This window comes from Amphiprion ocellaris, chromosome 24, assembly GCF_022539595.1.
Source record: "Amphiprion ocellaris isolate individual 3 ecotype Okinawa chromosome 24, ASM2253959v1, whole genome shotgun sequence".
NCBI classification, from domain to species: domain Eukaryota; kingdom Metazoa; phylum Chordata; class Actinopteri; family Pomacentridae; genus Amphiprion; species Amphiprion ocellaris.
In genome coordinates this window covers 11,946,296-11,959,832 of record NC_072789.1, presented here as the reverse complement: position 1 = coordinate 11,959,832, position 13,537 = coordinate 11,946,296, and the positions used below count along the sequence as shown (strand labels likewise).

Below are 13,537 nucleotides of genomic sequence, written 5' to 3'. Positions count from 1 at the left end.
TGATATTTTCCCATACAATCAAATTAAGTCGTTTTTATACTAAAACATGGCAAGTCATCTGTATTTTCCCTTGAAAAAGCTTTTGAAATAGCAGCTAAATCATTATGAGACACTCACAGTCTCCATTAAAACCCAGACTTAGGAAATTCTTTCAGGGTTAGTAGCTCCTTAAGGCGGTGTCTTTCATAAGTGAAAAGTTTGACAGTAAAACTGAATAAAGCCCAAGGAAGCTGAATGTACAGGCGTAATCCTCTTTAGAGTTTACAGTCTTTGGTCAACAGTAACAGGGAATACTGTCAATGTAGTTGCTCATGAGCTGGTCTGACCTCAGAAAACATGTGACTCTGTCTTCTGAGCAGCCACAACATTCAGTGAAACTTCAGTCACGAGGAGCCAGTTTGTGTTTTCACGGTTATTAGAATTTCTTGTGAGGTTATGAGCAGATTTTGGGATTTTTGGAAAGTCCAATTGACCTCATGGCGGCACTAGATGAACAATCAGGTGATCATATTTTCCCCTTTGACCTTCTAGGTTGGATTCTTTATAACAACAAAATGAGTAAAATGAAGCAAAAATGATTTTAAAAAAATAAATTATGAATACATGTGAATATATCAGAAGTTTGACTTTTCTTCTGTTCTCTCTTTAATCATCCAATTTAGAAATATTTATTTATCTATTTATAGAAAGTAGTTAAAACTAGCTCTACATAATGCATCTAAAACTGTCATGTGCTGCTTTTACATTGTTCAGCAATAACAATCTAATAAAAATGTATATTCGAACATGTCAAGAATAACTTTTATCCATAGTTAAGTATAGTACACTACCATTCAAAAGTTTGGGATCACTTAGAAATGTCCTTATTTTTGAAAGAAAAGCATTTTTTTCAGTGAAGATAACATTAAATGAATCAGAAATACAATCTAGTCATTGTTCATGTAGTAAATGACTATTCTAGCTGGAAAGGGCTGATTTCTAATGGAATATCTACATAGGTGTACAGAGGCACATTAATGAAAGTGTGCATTTTCATGGAAAACATGAAATTGTCTGGGTGACCCCAAACTTTTGAACAGCAGTGTATTTGGCTACAGTCCTTCTACCAATGAACTCTTGTAAAATTATAGTAAAAACTAGGACTTTAACCCTCTGAACTCCAAAACACACAAGTGATTCTTAAAAAAATGCCAAAACGACAACATTTATCAGAAGTAGAAACTGTAAAAACAGTAAAAGAAAAAAAAGTCTGACTTTCAGCTTTTTGAAGTTAACATCATGTGTGCCAAATCCAAGCTTAAAGTTAAAATATTTCATCCGAATCAAGAAAAAAAATTCGAAAAAATAAATTGTTAATTCAAACCAGATTCTGTTAAAACAAACAATAAAAATCAGTGTTCTGTTGCACAACTGTGAAGTCATTAATGGCTCAGCTGTGAACAAAAATTCTGGGACTTTTTGTTTGAACTGCAGGCAGCGTTCACACAGAGTAGATATAAAACAAGTGTGAAAAGTAACTAAAGATGGAAATAGTGAAATATTTATTGTGTGTAGAGCTACATTTTTTCCCCCTAGTATTAGTAACAGCTGTAGGCATTTGGTTTATATGTTTATATGTTGATTCCAGTTTTTGCAATCAAAGAAATTCAGCTTTCATGATTTTTGTTTAATTGCTTTTTAACTGTGTCATGCTGCACAGAAGATATACTTGAGTTCTTGTACTGTTTCCACAGAGGTGCAGGACTTTAGATTGGAGTGAAAAATGTGCCACCAGTAAAGAAAAAATGTGACAGGAGCAAATAAAAAACAAAACTGCTTTGTAGTTCAGAGGGTTGATCCTGAATTCAGCCAGAAAAATTTATTTGCGAATTTAAGAAGTCACTGGAAATTGATAGAAGTGATGGTTTAGTCTCTTAACGCTGCCTTTTTTCTCTCACTCAGACGCTCTGGAGCAGCACTTTGGGTGGGCTTCTCTCTGCCGTCATCAGGACAGCGCAGACCAGGAGCGACCCGTCATAACAACATTTCTCGGTTTATCACCTCTGCAAGCTGGTTTATGTCTGAAAAACACGACACTCTGAGGTGCTGTTAGTTTACAGGCACACATGGAAACGCACAGTCGGCCAGACCAGGACATGGAAGCATATTCATCTGTCCATACACCTTTATGGGTCTCACACACACACACACACACACACTCAGTAATAAGGCCTGGAGCTGCTGCTGCTGCTGCTGTGTGAGTGGTAATTACTCCATGCAGCTCAGCGTGGCTTTGATGGAAAGTTTTAGACTAACTGGCTCGACTGTAAGAAGCCTTGACTCTGTTGCTTTTTAACAAGAATTCTTTATGGCTCCTTTTTGCTCTCTTTTCTCTCCTAAACGCTCCAGTTTTTAGGCATCCTGGAGAGACTTTATGCCTCATTTTGATATATAAGCAACCAAACACAGGAGAGGAAGGATTACCACGTAGTAGACCATGGATGTATGTTCCAAGCTGTCCCATCACATGCTGTTAGATCACATGCTCAGAAGGCTTTTCTTCCTTGCTGGCAAAGCGACGCTGCTTTATGACCCTGAGGTCTGCAGGCTTTGTCTGCATGCTGCGTCTGACTCATGTGGGACTGTGTTGGGTGAGATGACGGCTTCCCTTCTCAAACCACTAACAGCCAGTTGTGTGTGTATTGCAAGTGGTCTGGTCCACAGGCCGTGTGTGATGTGTCTGCTGTGGTGGCAGAGTGGAGGTTCGTGCACTCGCCTGTTGACTTTCAAGCCCGATTGCTGCTCCTCTTCCAGCCGCTGGCCAAAAACACGGAGTATTTTTGGAACGTCATTACTCAGGATCTGTGTTTCTCGCCAGAGCCATGTAAGGTTCTTTGGTACAGATGCTTTTAAAGGCGTCACGCTCCAAATAAGAGGACTTAGAGACACACACACATGACGTAACTCTAAAGCAGAAGGAGGTGATGGCGAATCCCCTGGATGCAAAATAGTTAAACTAACATAATCAGCGATTTGGCAACCCGAGTGTGTTCACTGAATTGCAAATGTGCTGCTCTGGGCAATATAAGCCAATCTAATCCCTGCTTTGACATCATTGCCCTGGACGCATTCACTCACACACACACACACACACGTATACACACGTTTGAGTGTTTTATGCGTGTCTGCGTCAGCAAAAGCCCACAGACAAACAATACAGATGCAGATGTCCAAGAGCAATTTATGCTCCCTGACAGCACAAGTTCTGTGCTTTTGTGAGAAAATGAACAGAATGAAAAACATAAATCTTAGCTCTAATACATCTTTTATGGCCTTTTATTGATTGCAGGTACTCAGTTAACAACAAATAGTGGAGGTTTTGTGTTTTTCAAAGCCATTCCTTTCTCTCAGATATATCATCGTAGTAGTCAGACCAGTACTGTGTAGAACGGTCTAACTGCACCTCACTATTATTCTGCCTTAGGGGGAAGGAACTGTCTCACCTGTTCATATTTCTTTAAACCAGTCAGTCATCTTGGACAGCATTAAGCAGCGGTGTTCCCTCATATTAGAATTGAAATTAAAATTGCTTTGGTGAAACATTTGCACTGTCATTATGGTACAGAATTCAACCAATGGGCTGCTTTACAGTGCAATCCAAAGCTGCATCAAAACTTAGAATTCTCACCATTTTTCCTTCCCAAAATCTGCTGCCAATAGTGAGCTTATGCCTGCATTTTACATCCAGTACGTCGTACTTCGTGTTTACAACTGCAAATTCATGCTCCCCTCAAGGTCAACCGAACTTGGGAGCATCACAAACTCATAGTATTCAAAATGGGTTTTGTTTAATTTTGCAAATGTTAGCATGCTAACATCCCAAACTATCAGAACATGCTGAACATATTGATGTAGTTTTCAGTGAGCTTCTGTACTACAACAGCATAATCAAATTCATGAAATTCAGTTATGGCTTCATCTCTGTAGGTGCCGTGGGAACATGTTAGCATTTAGCTCCAAGCAGCATCGTGGATAGTATTTAAGCTTGTTTAATTTTCATTTTTTCAAAAGTTTACCAAGTAGTTTGGCCGTTGAATTTCAAGTTTTTGCATTTTAAGGAAAGATGTGACTTTTAAACCACTACTAAACTGGAAAACCAATCATTCTAAAGTAGAAAAGTTAAACTGGAAGATGACGACCCACAGTCATACAGCTCTGGGGTTAACAGCCCCAAAGAGCTTACTCAAGCACAACATCAGAGATGCCTCTAAGACCAACTGACTTACGTAACCGAGACTCCGTAGCTCATCCACAAATCATAATCCTCTATTGCCATGGATACGGCGATCCCAACGGGCCTCCCCTGAGCGCCAAAGATGAGCGACCTCGATTAATAAATGCAGGTTGTAGCGGAGCAGCACAAAGCCGGGCTGAGTTAAAAATAATAAAAGAAGGTCCTGTTCTGACAGTAATAAAAATGTTTTGACAGGGGAGGAGGTCAGGGCCGCAGCAATTAAACTTCTGAGTCTGCAAGGGTGCCCTTGAGCCAGATGAGGGATGGCTGCTGGACCATGACCTCTGATTTGCACGTACAGGAGGAGGGTGAGTGAAGATGAGAAATAATTATGAACTAATATAATAATAATAGCAATGTACAAATGATGTTAAAGGCACATGGTGAGGTAAAAATAGTGATTCCCAACTGAGGGCAACTTACTTCTAACTGTGCTTGGATAGACTGTAAGTAGCTAGCTTAAGTAGCTAATTTGGAAATGAGAAAAAAATAACACAATTTAGAATCATCAATTAACTTCAGCATGTTTTTGGACTGTGGGAAGAAGCCAGAGTGCCCGGAAAAAACCCATGTTTGCATGGGGAGAACATGCAAATTCCATGCAAAAACATCACAAGAAAGCTGGGACACAAACTGGGGATGTTCCAGCTGCAAGGCAAGGGTGCTAACCACCAAGCCACTGTGCAGCCTACTCAGAAACAACAATTTAATAATAACAAAAAATGCATGTGGTGTTAGCTGTTATCATAAAGAGCATATAATTTTATAACTGTATATTTTAGTTATGCTGTAAAACCTGTGAGCAAGTGAGCTGTCTAAACATCTAGCTGGGCTAACATTTGCTAAAAATAAGGGCAAATTGCTGCAGCTAGCGAAAGCTAACAGTTCAAAGAGTTTGCTGAAAGTCATGAATAAATGGTCCAAACAGATGCCACAGGTACATAAATAAGGTTGTAACAGTTAAAGGTAACTAGAAAATGCTGCAATATATAGTGATAAGGAAGCAGGTCAAGTAGTAACTATAATTAGCTTAAGAAAAAAATAATATGCAATTAAAATGGCTAAAAGAAATGGATAAATGGTTGAAATAGCTAGTTAATACTGGTGGTTACAGTTAGCCTATAGTATTGAGAAAATGCTTGTAATACTGGTTAAAAGAAACATCTCAAATATCTACTGTAGTCAGTGAAGTAATAAAGATATTAAATTGATAAAAGTAATGCATAAATTGCTGAAACAATACATAAATGTAATAGTTAGCTAAAAGTAATAAATGAACAGTTTTAAAATGTTAGCTAAAAGTATTAGGCAATTTACAACAATTAACTAAAAGCAGTAAATAAACAGTTCAGGTTAGGCAAAAGTAAAAAAAAAAAGTTTGTACTAGTTAACAAACAGTGATAGATAGTTTAAAATAGTTAACTAAAGGTAGTAAATCTAAAGTTTAAATAGTTACCTAAAGATAACAGATAGACAGTTCAAAATAGTGATGGAAAAATAAAGGGTAATCAGTTTAATATAGCTGAAAGCAGTAAATAGTTTAATATAGCTGAAAGCAGTAAATAGTTTAATATAGCTGAAAGCAGTAAATAAACAGTTTGAAATAGTTAACTACAAATTATTAAGCAACAGTTTAAAGTAGTTAACTAGAAGTATTAAATAAACAGTTTAAAATAGCTAAGAATAAGAAACTTGGACAAAAACAAAGGATAAACTGTCACAAAAGTTATGTAGAAATAATGGAAAAGGTGTTGAAAACAGCTGAAAGCAGTTGCTAACAACAATGGGTAAAGGGTTTAAAATAAAGCTTAAGGTAAGGGTTGAATAGTTTTTAATAAGAAATAAAGGCATTTGTATTGCTTAGTCAGTTTATTCCACTCAGAGTGGTAGTTGTAGAACTTGACCAAACATCCCTAGCTATTGATTGTCAGGGTTTTTCTTGGGTTGGGTTGAGTCACTACGTTTTACAGTAACCATGATCAGTCTGCAGTTTCTTGTTGTTTATGACTATTTGATTAACAGTAATGCATAATAAGTTTGAGCAAATGAAGCATTCAATGACAAAATTTGTTTTTAAAAACAGGATTTTTAAAATTGTGAATCAATTAAATTTTGACTGATGATTTTCCTTTGGGGGGCGCTAAAATTCCTCTATACTGGTAAAAAAAATTGACCTCATGTGTGGATGTGTATAATCAGTGGTGTTAAAAGGACGTACAGTTTAACATCAAATAATTGGATGTCACTATGATTAGTCTTGTGACCTTATGACATTCTGGTCGACAAGTGTTGAAAAGTTAGACAAGCATTCCTTTTTTAGCCGTAATATTTCAAATGACACCGATGAAGATTTAAATACATTTGAAATAAATGCAGAAGGTTTACTTATGTTTGTAAAAGCTTTCTTTCCTTTCCAGCATCATGGCACAAAACTTGTCAGCGATGGAGTTTGGTAACATTTCAGGACACTCCTGCTCTTTGGTGAGTTGGCCGGCTCATTCAATGTAATCTTTCCAAATTGTGCAAACTTCAACGAGCCGTCAGAGGCGTGAGATCAGAGTTAACTCATAGCAGAGCGCTGTAGTCAACCAGATGCAGCCGATATAGAAACCGGTTAGAATATTACAGTAATCGAGTCAGCTAAAACAGGCCGTGGTGCTGCAGGTTTGCCTGTGGGTGGCTGCTGAGATGCAAAATCAAATATAAAGTAATGGAAATAAAGGAATATTGGATTAGAGCAGGCAGTGGAGAAGGCGTTTCATGTTGCCGTGAGCGAGAATTGGATAAAAATGTTTGTTTCATTTTGCCCTTGCTGGTTATGGAAAGTGTTGAATAACGGAAGGAAGGTTAGAAATGCTGCATCTGATCTCTGGCAGGAAACTGCTTTCTCTTACTGGTATTTGCAACATAAATGCAGTATGTTTCAAATTTGCAGGACATTTTTTATTGATTATTGAAAAAGTTTTGTGATTAGGCTTGATCTGCTTTCTCTACCTGCTCTCATTTGAACTCAATCTATAGGTTAATAGCAATGATTTTTCAAACGACTGTAAGAAAAAGTAGTATATTTACAAATGTACTACAGCAAAATCACACTGCAGCATCAGTTATTGCATACTGGAGGTACACAGACCCATTATAAACCTACTACAGGAACATACAAAGCAGATAAAGCTATTATGAACGAGGATAAGATTATTAGAAACACATTACTGAGATATGCAGGTCAGCTGTGTATCTCAGTGGTGCAGCTTGTTGTAAAGCAGAATAAACAATGGAAAAAATACCGTGAAGAGGTATCAGGTTAATGTAAACTAACACCTGAGTAGCTCCAATGTCGATGTTATTGAAGGTCCCATATTGTGGATAGATAAATCAATAGAAATTATCACATCCAACACTGAACATACAACATTTCCAGCACAACCTTTCACAGAAATAAATGCACTGAAGACTTGGAGTGAGGTAATATGAATATTTGCAATATGTAATGTGCAAATTATACAGTATAGAAAACATGCTGTGTGCAAAAACTAGAAAATGTATAATGCAGAAATATTGATTTTGCCGCCTTTTAATAACAGCGTATTAATGAACACATGTCCTCACACGTTGACTATCTATACGCCGCTTAATCCTCATTAGGGTTGCGGGGGGCTGGAGTCTTAGGTTGAAGACAGAGGACACCCTGGACAGGTCACTAGTCTATCACAGGGCTACAAAAAGAGACAGTCACACTCATGTTCACACCTAAGGACAATTTAGAATCACAAATTAACCTCAGCATGTTTGTGGACTGTGGGAGGAAGCCGGAGTACCCAGAGGGAGAACATGCAAACTCCATGCACAAAGGTTCTAGGCCCAGGCCGGGATGCAAACCGGGGATCTTCTAGCTGCAGGGTGAAAGTGCTAACCACCAACCCACTGTGCAGCCCTGTCCCCAGAATGCGTGTTTTAATTTTCTAATTTTTCAGAATTAATCATGACTGTATAACTCCTGGTTTTAATTCTGTTCTCAACTGTTTCAGTGTCAGTAGCTTTAAATGCAGCAGGACAATTGCTGTTCCCACCCCTTTTCAGGAAGAAATCTCTTATTGACATATTAGAGCAAAAGAGTCAAGTCTGCTGCTGTCTTAAGGCATGAGTTTGGTGAGTTTGTTGGATGAAATTGCAGTTATAAAATCAGTAGATTATTCATGTAGAGCTGCAACTTGGAAATGGCTCTGAAATCACTGCTGGCTAACATGTAGTCTTAAAGGATGCATTTCAGTGACTATATCATATTGTTCACTTGCTTGACAACAGAAGCAGAAATATGTCAATGAAAATTAGTCTAATTTAAAATACAGTTTATGTGAGCACAAAGAGCAGGAGAGGAGCTAACAGATGGAAGCAGCAGCTGAGATTAGGTTGAAAGTTTCCACCATCTCTGAATGTTCCTCAGCGTTCCAGGTTCCACAGAGCTCTGACCTGTGGGGATACAATCAGAAATAGTGGTAGTGTTAGCCACATTAGCTGCAAAACATGCTAAAAGTGAGGATTCTGGTTGCTGGATTGTGGTGACTTTGCCATCAATAACACACCACTGGGTGTTCAGTTCCTCAGATGCTGGGAGTGCATGAAGACTCTTGCGTTCACTCTTGCAGCAGAACATCTCAGCAGAAGCAGCTATAGGAAGTAAATAGAAGTGGTGAGCTGAGGGGCAGCTGCTCATTCAGAATGGTTCAGCTGGAAGCATTTTGAGCTGGATTAATATTAGTTTGTTTGGTGGTTAGCACTTTTGTCTTGCAGCTACAAGATCCCTAGTTTGCGTTCCGGATCTCCCGAGATATTTCTGCATGGGGTTTGCATGTTCTCCCTGTGCAGTCCAAAAATACACTGAGGTTAACTGATTATTCTAGATTGGACGTAGGTGTGAATGCAAGTGTGATTGTCTATATGTGCAGCCCTGCGACAGACTGGCAACCTGTCCGTTTGCCCCAAGTCAGCTGGGATAGATTCCATTCCCTCCGGACCCTAATGAGGATTAAGTGGTGTATAAATGATGGATGGATGGATGTTTTTAACAACCTCAGAACACACACAGACCTTTTCAGAATTAGAATTAGAATTAGAATGGCTTTATTGTCATCATACATGGCATGACGAAAATATAAATAGCTTCCACTGGACGGTGCACAACAGCAAGCAATAAGAAATAAAATATCAACATCAAATAATAGAATCAAATGTACATATATAACAAAACAACGTTTAAAAAGACAAAATCTGCAAAGGAGGCCAGATATGTGCAATATGGGAGGTAGATGAAATGGAATAAGAACCAGAAGAATATGATAAATATGTTATGAAATTGCACGAAAGCAGCAAAAAGTGGCATTGTGCATTTAGGTAGAATATGGGACCTTTCAGGAAAATAAACTATTTTTACTATTTCAGTGTGATACACACTGAGTAATAAAGTTTAGAGACAATTTAAAAAAAAAACAAAACACTTTATTAGGAAGGTAAAATGTGTTGATACACACACATCCAGGCAACTATATGAATATTTTGAAGCTGACAGGATAAAGTTATTCAAATCAACACCACGAGGAAGTGCATGCTGGAATATTACAGGCCAGGACCCGCCCAGAGACTTTTTTTTCTGATTAATGCCACAGTCGTAATCACAAGCTTTCCTCTAGATCCACGGATCCACGCTGCATCACGCTGAGCTCGGAGATGATCACATTCTCCTCGGCCTGACTGACCCCGCCTCTGGTGAATGCAGGGGCGCTCCATGTGACGCTGGGCTGAACAAAAATCCAGTATGGCGGAATCTGTCAGGAGATGAATTTTCTCCCTCCTCGTTGCGCTCAGAGTGTGAGATGGGAGAGAAATAAAAAAAAGAAAAAAAAGCGAGCACCGTGCGGGACTGATGTTGGGACGCCTGGCCTGCTGCTGGCCGTGTAGGTGAGCCGCCGCCGCTCCGTGGATCAACGCGCCTTCATGCTGATATTGAGGCAAGGGATGCGATGCACAGACAGGATTCATCAAAACAATGTCCGAGCTGAAGTTTCCACTCCGCTCCTCTTCGGTTTGTTGCATTTGATCGGGCCCGAGCCTTGTCGGAGCGCGGTAGGACCGATCCCACATCTTTATAGACGCTTATGTGCACGTTTCCACACGTTTATTGCACTATTGCGGGCGGGAAGTGTGTAGGCACCAAGGAGGGAGGGAAGGAGGGGGAATGGACAGGCGATGTTTATTATGCCGATTGTTGCTGAGCTATTTTTAGTGCCAGGCCGAGCCTTAGGCTTTAATGCAACGTGCTGCGTCCCTGTAGCTCTTCTGTCGCCTTTTACCCGCGTTAAAGGCGAGAAAAATGCGTAAAATGAAGGCACAGGCCCTGAGTAAGAGTGCTGTTTGAGTGAATGGTTCGGGATGGGCGGTGGTAATTCTCTGCATGCGTCAATCTTTTTTTTTTTTTTCTTTTTTCTTTTTTTTTGTGAATGGGGGCGTACGGGCTGTTAAAGCAACACCAAAGCTGCACATTCCGGCTGTTTTAAAGTATCATTTTGCGCATGAAATGTGTGTTTTAGGAGGTATTAATCGCAAATGATGGTGGATTTTGTCGTTACAGAGTCCTAATAGATTAAACTTGTGTGCTTACTGAGTGTTAATTGATGCCCTTTTTAATGCACTAATTTCCCACCCTAGAATCCATCTCCCAGGTCTGAGTTTTTGTTGTTCTGTCACTTCAGGGCTTGTCTCCCCAGTTCTGTCACCCTGCATCAAGCCAGCTCATTTTTAGGGACAATGGCCCCGGACACAAACATGAATTGCCCCTCCCGAGACAGATGAGCTGCCCTGGGAGGATGGTGTTGCGTGAAGCCCCCCCACCCCACCCCACTCCCCTGGAGTGCCAGCTACTCCCCGTGACACACGCTCGCCTCCCTGCTTTGCTTTTGCTTTTTCCGTCACGAGTGAGCGTGCATTGTGCAGTGACCGACTTTTTTTGGGGGGTGCAATTTTGTCCTCCGGCTGCACTGTCTGGCCCTCTTGTCTTGAGATCCCCCCCACCCCTGTCCCCTTCCCCCACTGTTAATGCACACATCCAGAGAACCTCGGAGACCCCTGCCAGCGCACACACAAGGGCGTCAACATGCACGCTACCCCCCTCATGCCTCCTCCTCCACCGTCACCCCCCTCTCCGCCCAACGCCTCACCCTCGGGCAGTTTTGCCCCCTTTTCTGTTTGTAGCGGTGGAGTCGACTTGATGCTCTGGGCTGGAGCTGTGATTGCATCTGACACTCGTGCTCCAGGCTCAAGGAATTCAGGTTACTCTCTGAAAACAAAGAAAAGGGCAATCGCTCATTTCCAAAAACAACAAAAAGACCAATCAGCCACTTCCAAAAACAGACAGGAGTCTAAAATTCTGCTTGGTAAAATTCAAGTACTTATTCTGTATTTTTAAATTCTACAAGTCAAAAAGAAACTATGTGCGGGAACTTCTTTTACTGTACAAATCAGCTTGAGGTTGTATTCAGTGATCTTGGCTCTGCACAGCAACAGTATTTTTACTTTAAAAACCCTGGGGTGCGTTTCACAGGGGCAGGGTTAAGATATGGATAGAAGATAAAAGTATTTCTGCCACTTTTCAGTTCATGTATTCGTTATTGGTCAGCTCTCGGGTTTTCTAAAAGTTAACCCTGTCATTAACCCTCTGAACTCCCAGCAGTTTCTAGGTGGTCACGCATTTCCACACTGTTTTTCACTGGAATATAAAGTCCTGCACCTCAATGGAAACATCGCAACCATGATTAGAAGTAGAGGGAACTTAGAAGTGTGTTCTGTGCTGTTTAATGTGGTTATAATACCAAAAATCATAGAAAGTTATATCTACAAAAAATGAAATTGGAATTACTTTGAATCAACATGCACAACATTTTCCTAAATGACCATAAGTGTTTAAAACTCTGGGGGAAAAATTGTGCCTCTGCGCGATACAGATTATTTACTGTTTACTTTTTAAATTGTTTCCATACTTGTCTGCTTCGTTTAACACAGCCTGCAGTTCAGCTGAAAAAAGCCCCGAATTTATGTCACATGATTGTTGGTCACAGTTGAGTCACCAATAGTGTATCATTTGTACAGAAAAATGCAGCTTTAATACTGACACCGTTTGTTAATTATTGATCAGTTAATTAATTGGCGATTATGACAGGGTTAATGCTGCAAACCTTATTTTTACTTGCATCTTATTTGATAATAAATCAAATATTCTAAAGCACTGTTCATCTGTCAAAACAAAACCTGTAAAGATATTTTTTAGTGTAGTGGTAATCTGTTCAATATTAAAATATTGTTTCTTCAAAGGACATAAAGCTATCAGAGTTCAATTCATAAGTGGAGTCCAAGACTTCAATCAACAGTTGGCTCAATTAGTGTCATTGAAAAACCACTAGATCAATAGTATACTGTCTTTTCCATGGATTTAAAATCAATGCAAACTCGTTGAAATCATAATTTGCTGAATTCAAACCACCATGTTACAGCAGAAACATTCTTTTTGAAAATGACGTCCGTTTCGTTCTCTCTGATAGGTTGGAGCTAGACGGCGAGCTGCCTCTCTGATTGGAGCCGCCACATCCGTCGGCTGATGGAGATTGGCTGCTGCTGCCGCTGGACGTCTGCTTCTTGTTTCCCGTCTGACCGTCCTGAGTGTTGGATCAGCCTGAACACGCATTCCAACATCCACAGCTTTGGCAGGATAACGGCCTCCTGATCGCACAGCCTGTAAATCACATCTGCACTCCAACACACACTCACACATACACCCATCTGTTGTGCCGCACACACACCGAGCCCGGTGCTCTTTTACTCGCCGTGGACGCCCACCTCGCCCACCTGTCAGCGATGACATCACACAGCCACCAAGGTAAGAACTTTATCATTAGCCTTACAGCGTCCTTGAACCATAACTGTTGTGCGTTTGTCCTACACCAGGTGGAAATTTAGAGGTTTTATTCAATCCTTTTCTAAGAACACACAAAGGTCAGATATTAAATGCCACATTTATGGATGACGTTTTTTTACTTGGGGGATATTAATTCTGCATTTAAAAGCCTGCTGTATCTCTTATATAAGTGGAGCTTTATCAGTCTGACTTCTTGTGTCCCAGAATGGTTTAAATTCTGGGGAAAACGGGAAAAACCTTTAGTATTGTGGGCTGAAAACCAAACTACAGGTAACCTAACTGCAAAAATAGCAATTACTAAG

The 13,537-nt window shown here is 40.0% G+C and overlaps 1 protein-coding gene across 3 annotated transcripts in view; it reads left to right on the top strand.

Moving 5' to 3' along the window:
* The first annotated feature begins 10,021 nt into the window (after positions 1–10,021).
* Positions 10,022–13,537, top strand: part of LOC111580288 (histone deacetylase 4-like) — a 77,795-nt gene continuing 74,279 nt past the window's right edge. Inside the window, exons 1-2 of one of the 3 annotated variants that reach the window (XM_055008468.1) lie at positions 10,022–10,224; positions 12,862–13,196. In XM_055008468.1, the coding sequence (XP_054864443.1) occupies positions 13,175–13,196 (22 nt within the window). In that variant the 5' untranslated portion in view covers positions 10,022–10,224; positions 12,862–13,174. Of the gene's footprint in view, positions 10,394–12,861; positions 13,197–13,537 lie in introns of all 3 variants that reach the window. The other 2 variants (XM_055008466.1, XM_055008467.1) reach the window with 2 other exon arrangements.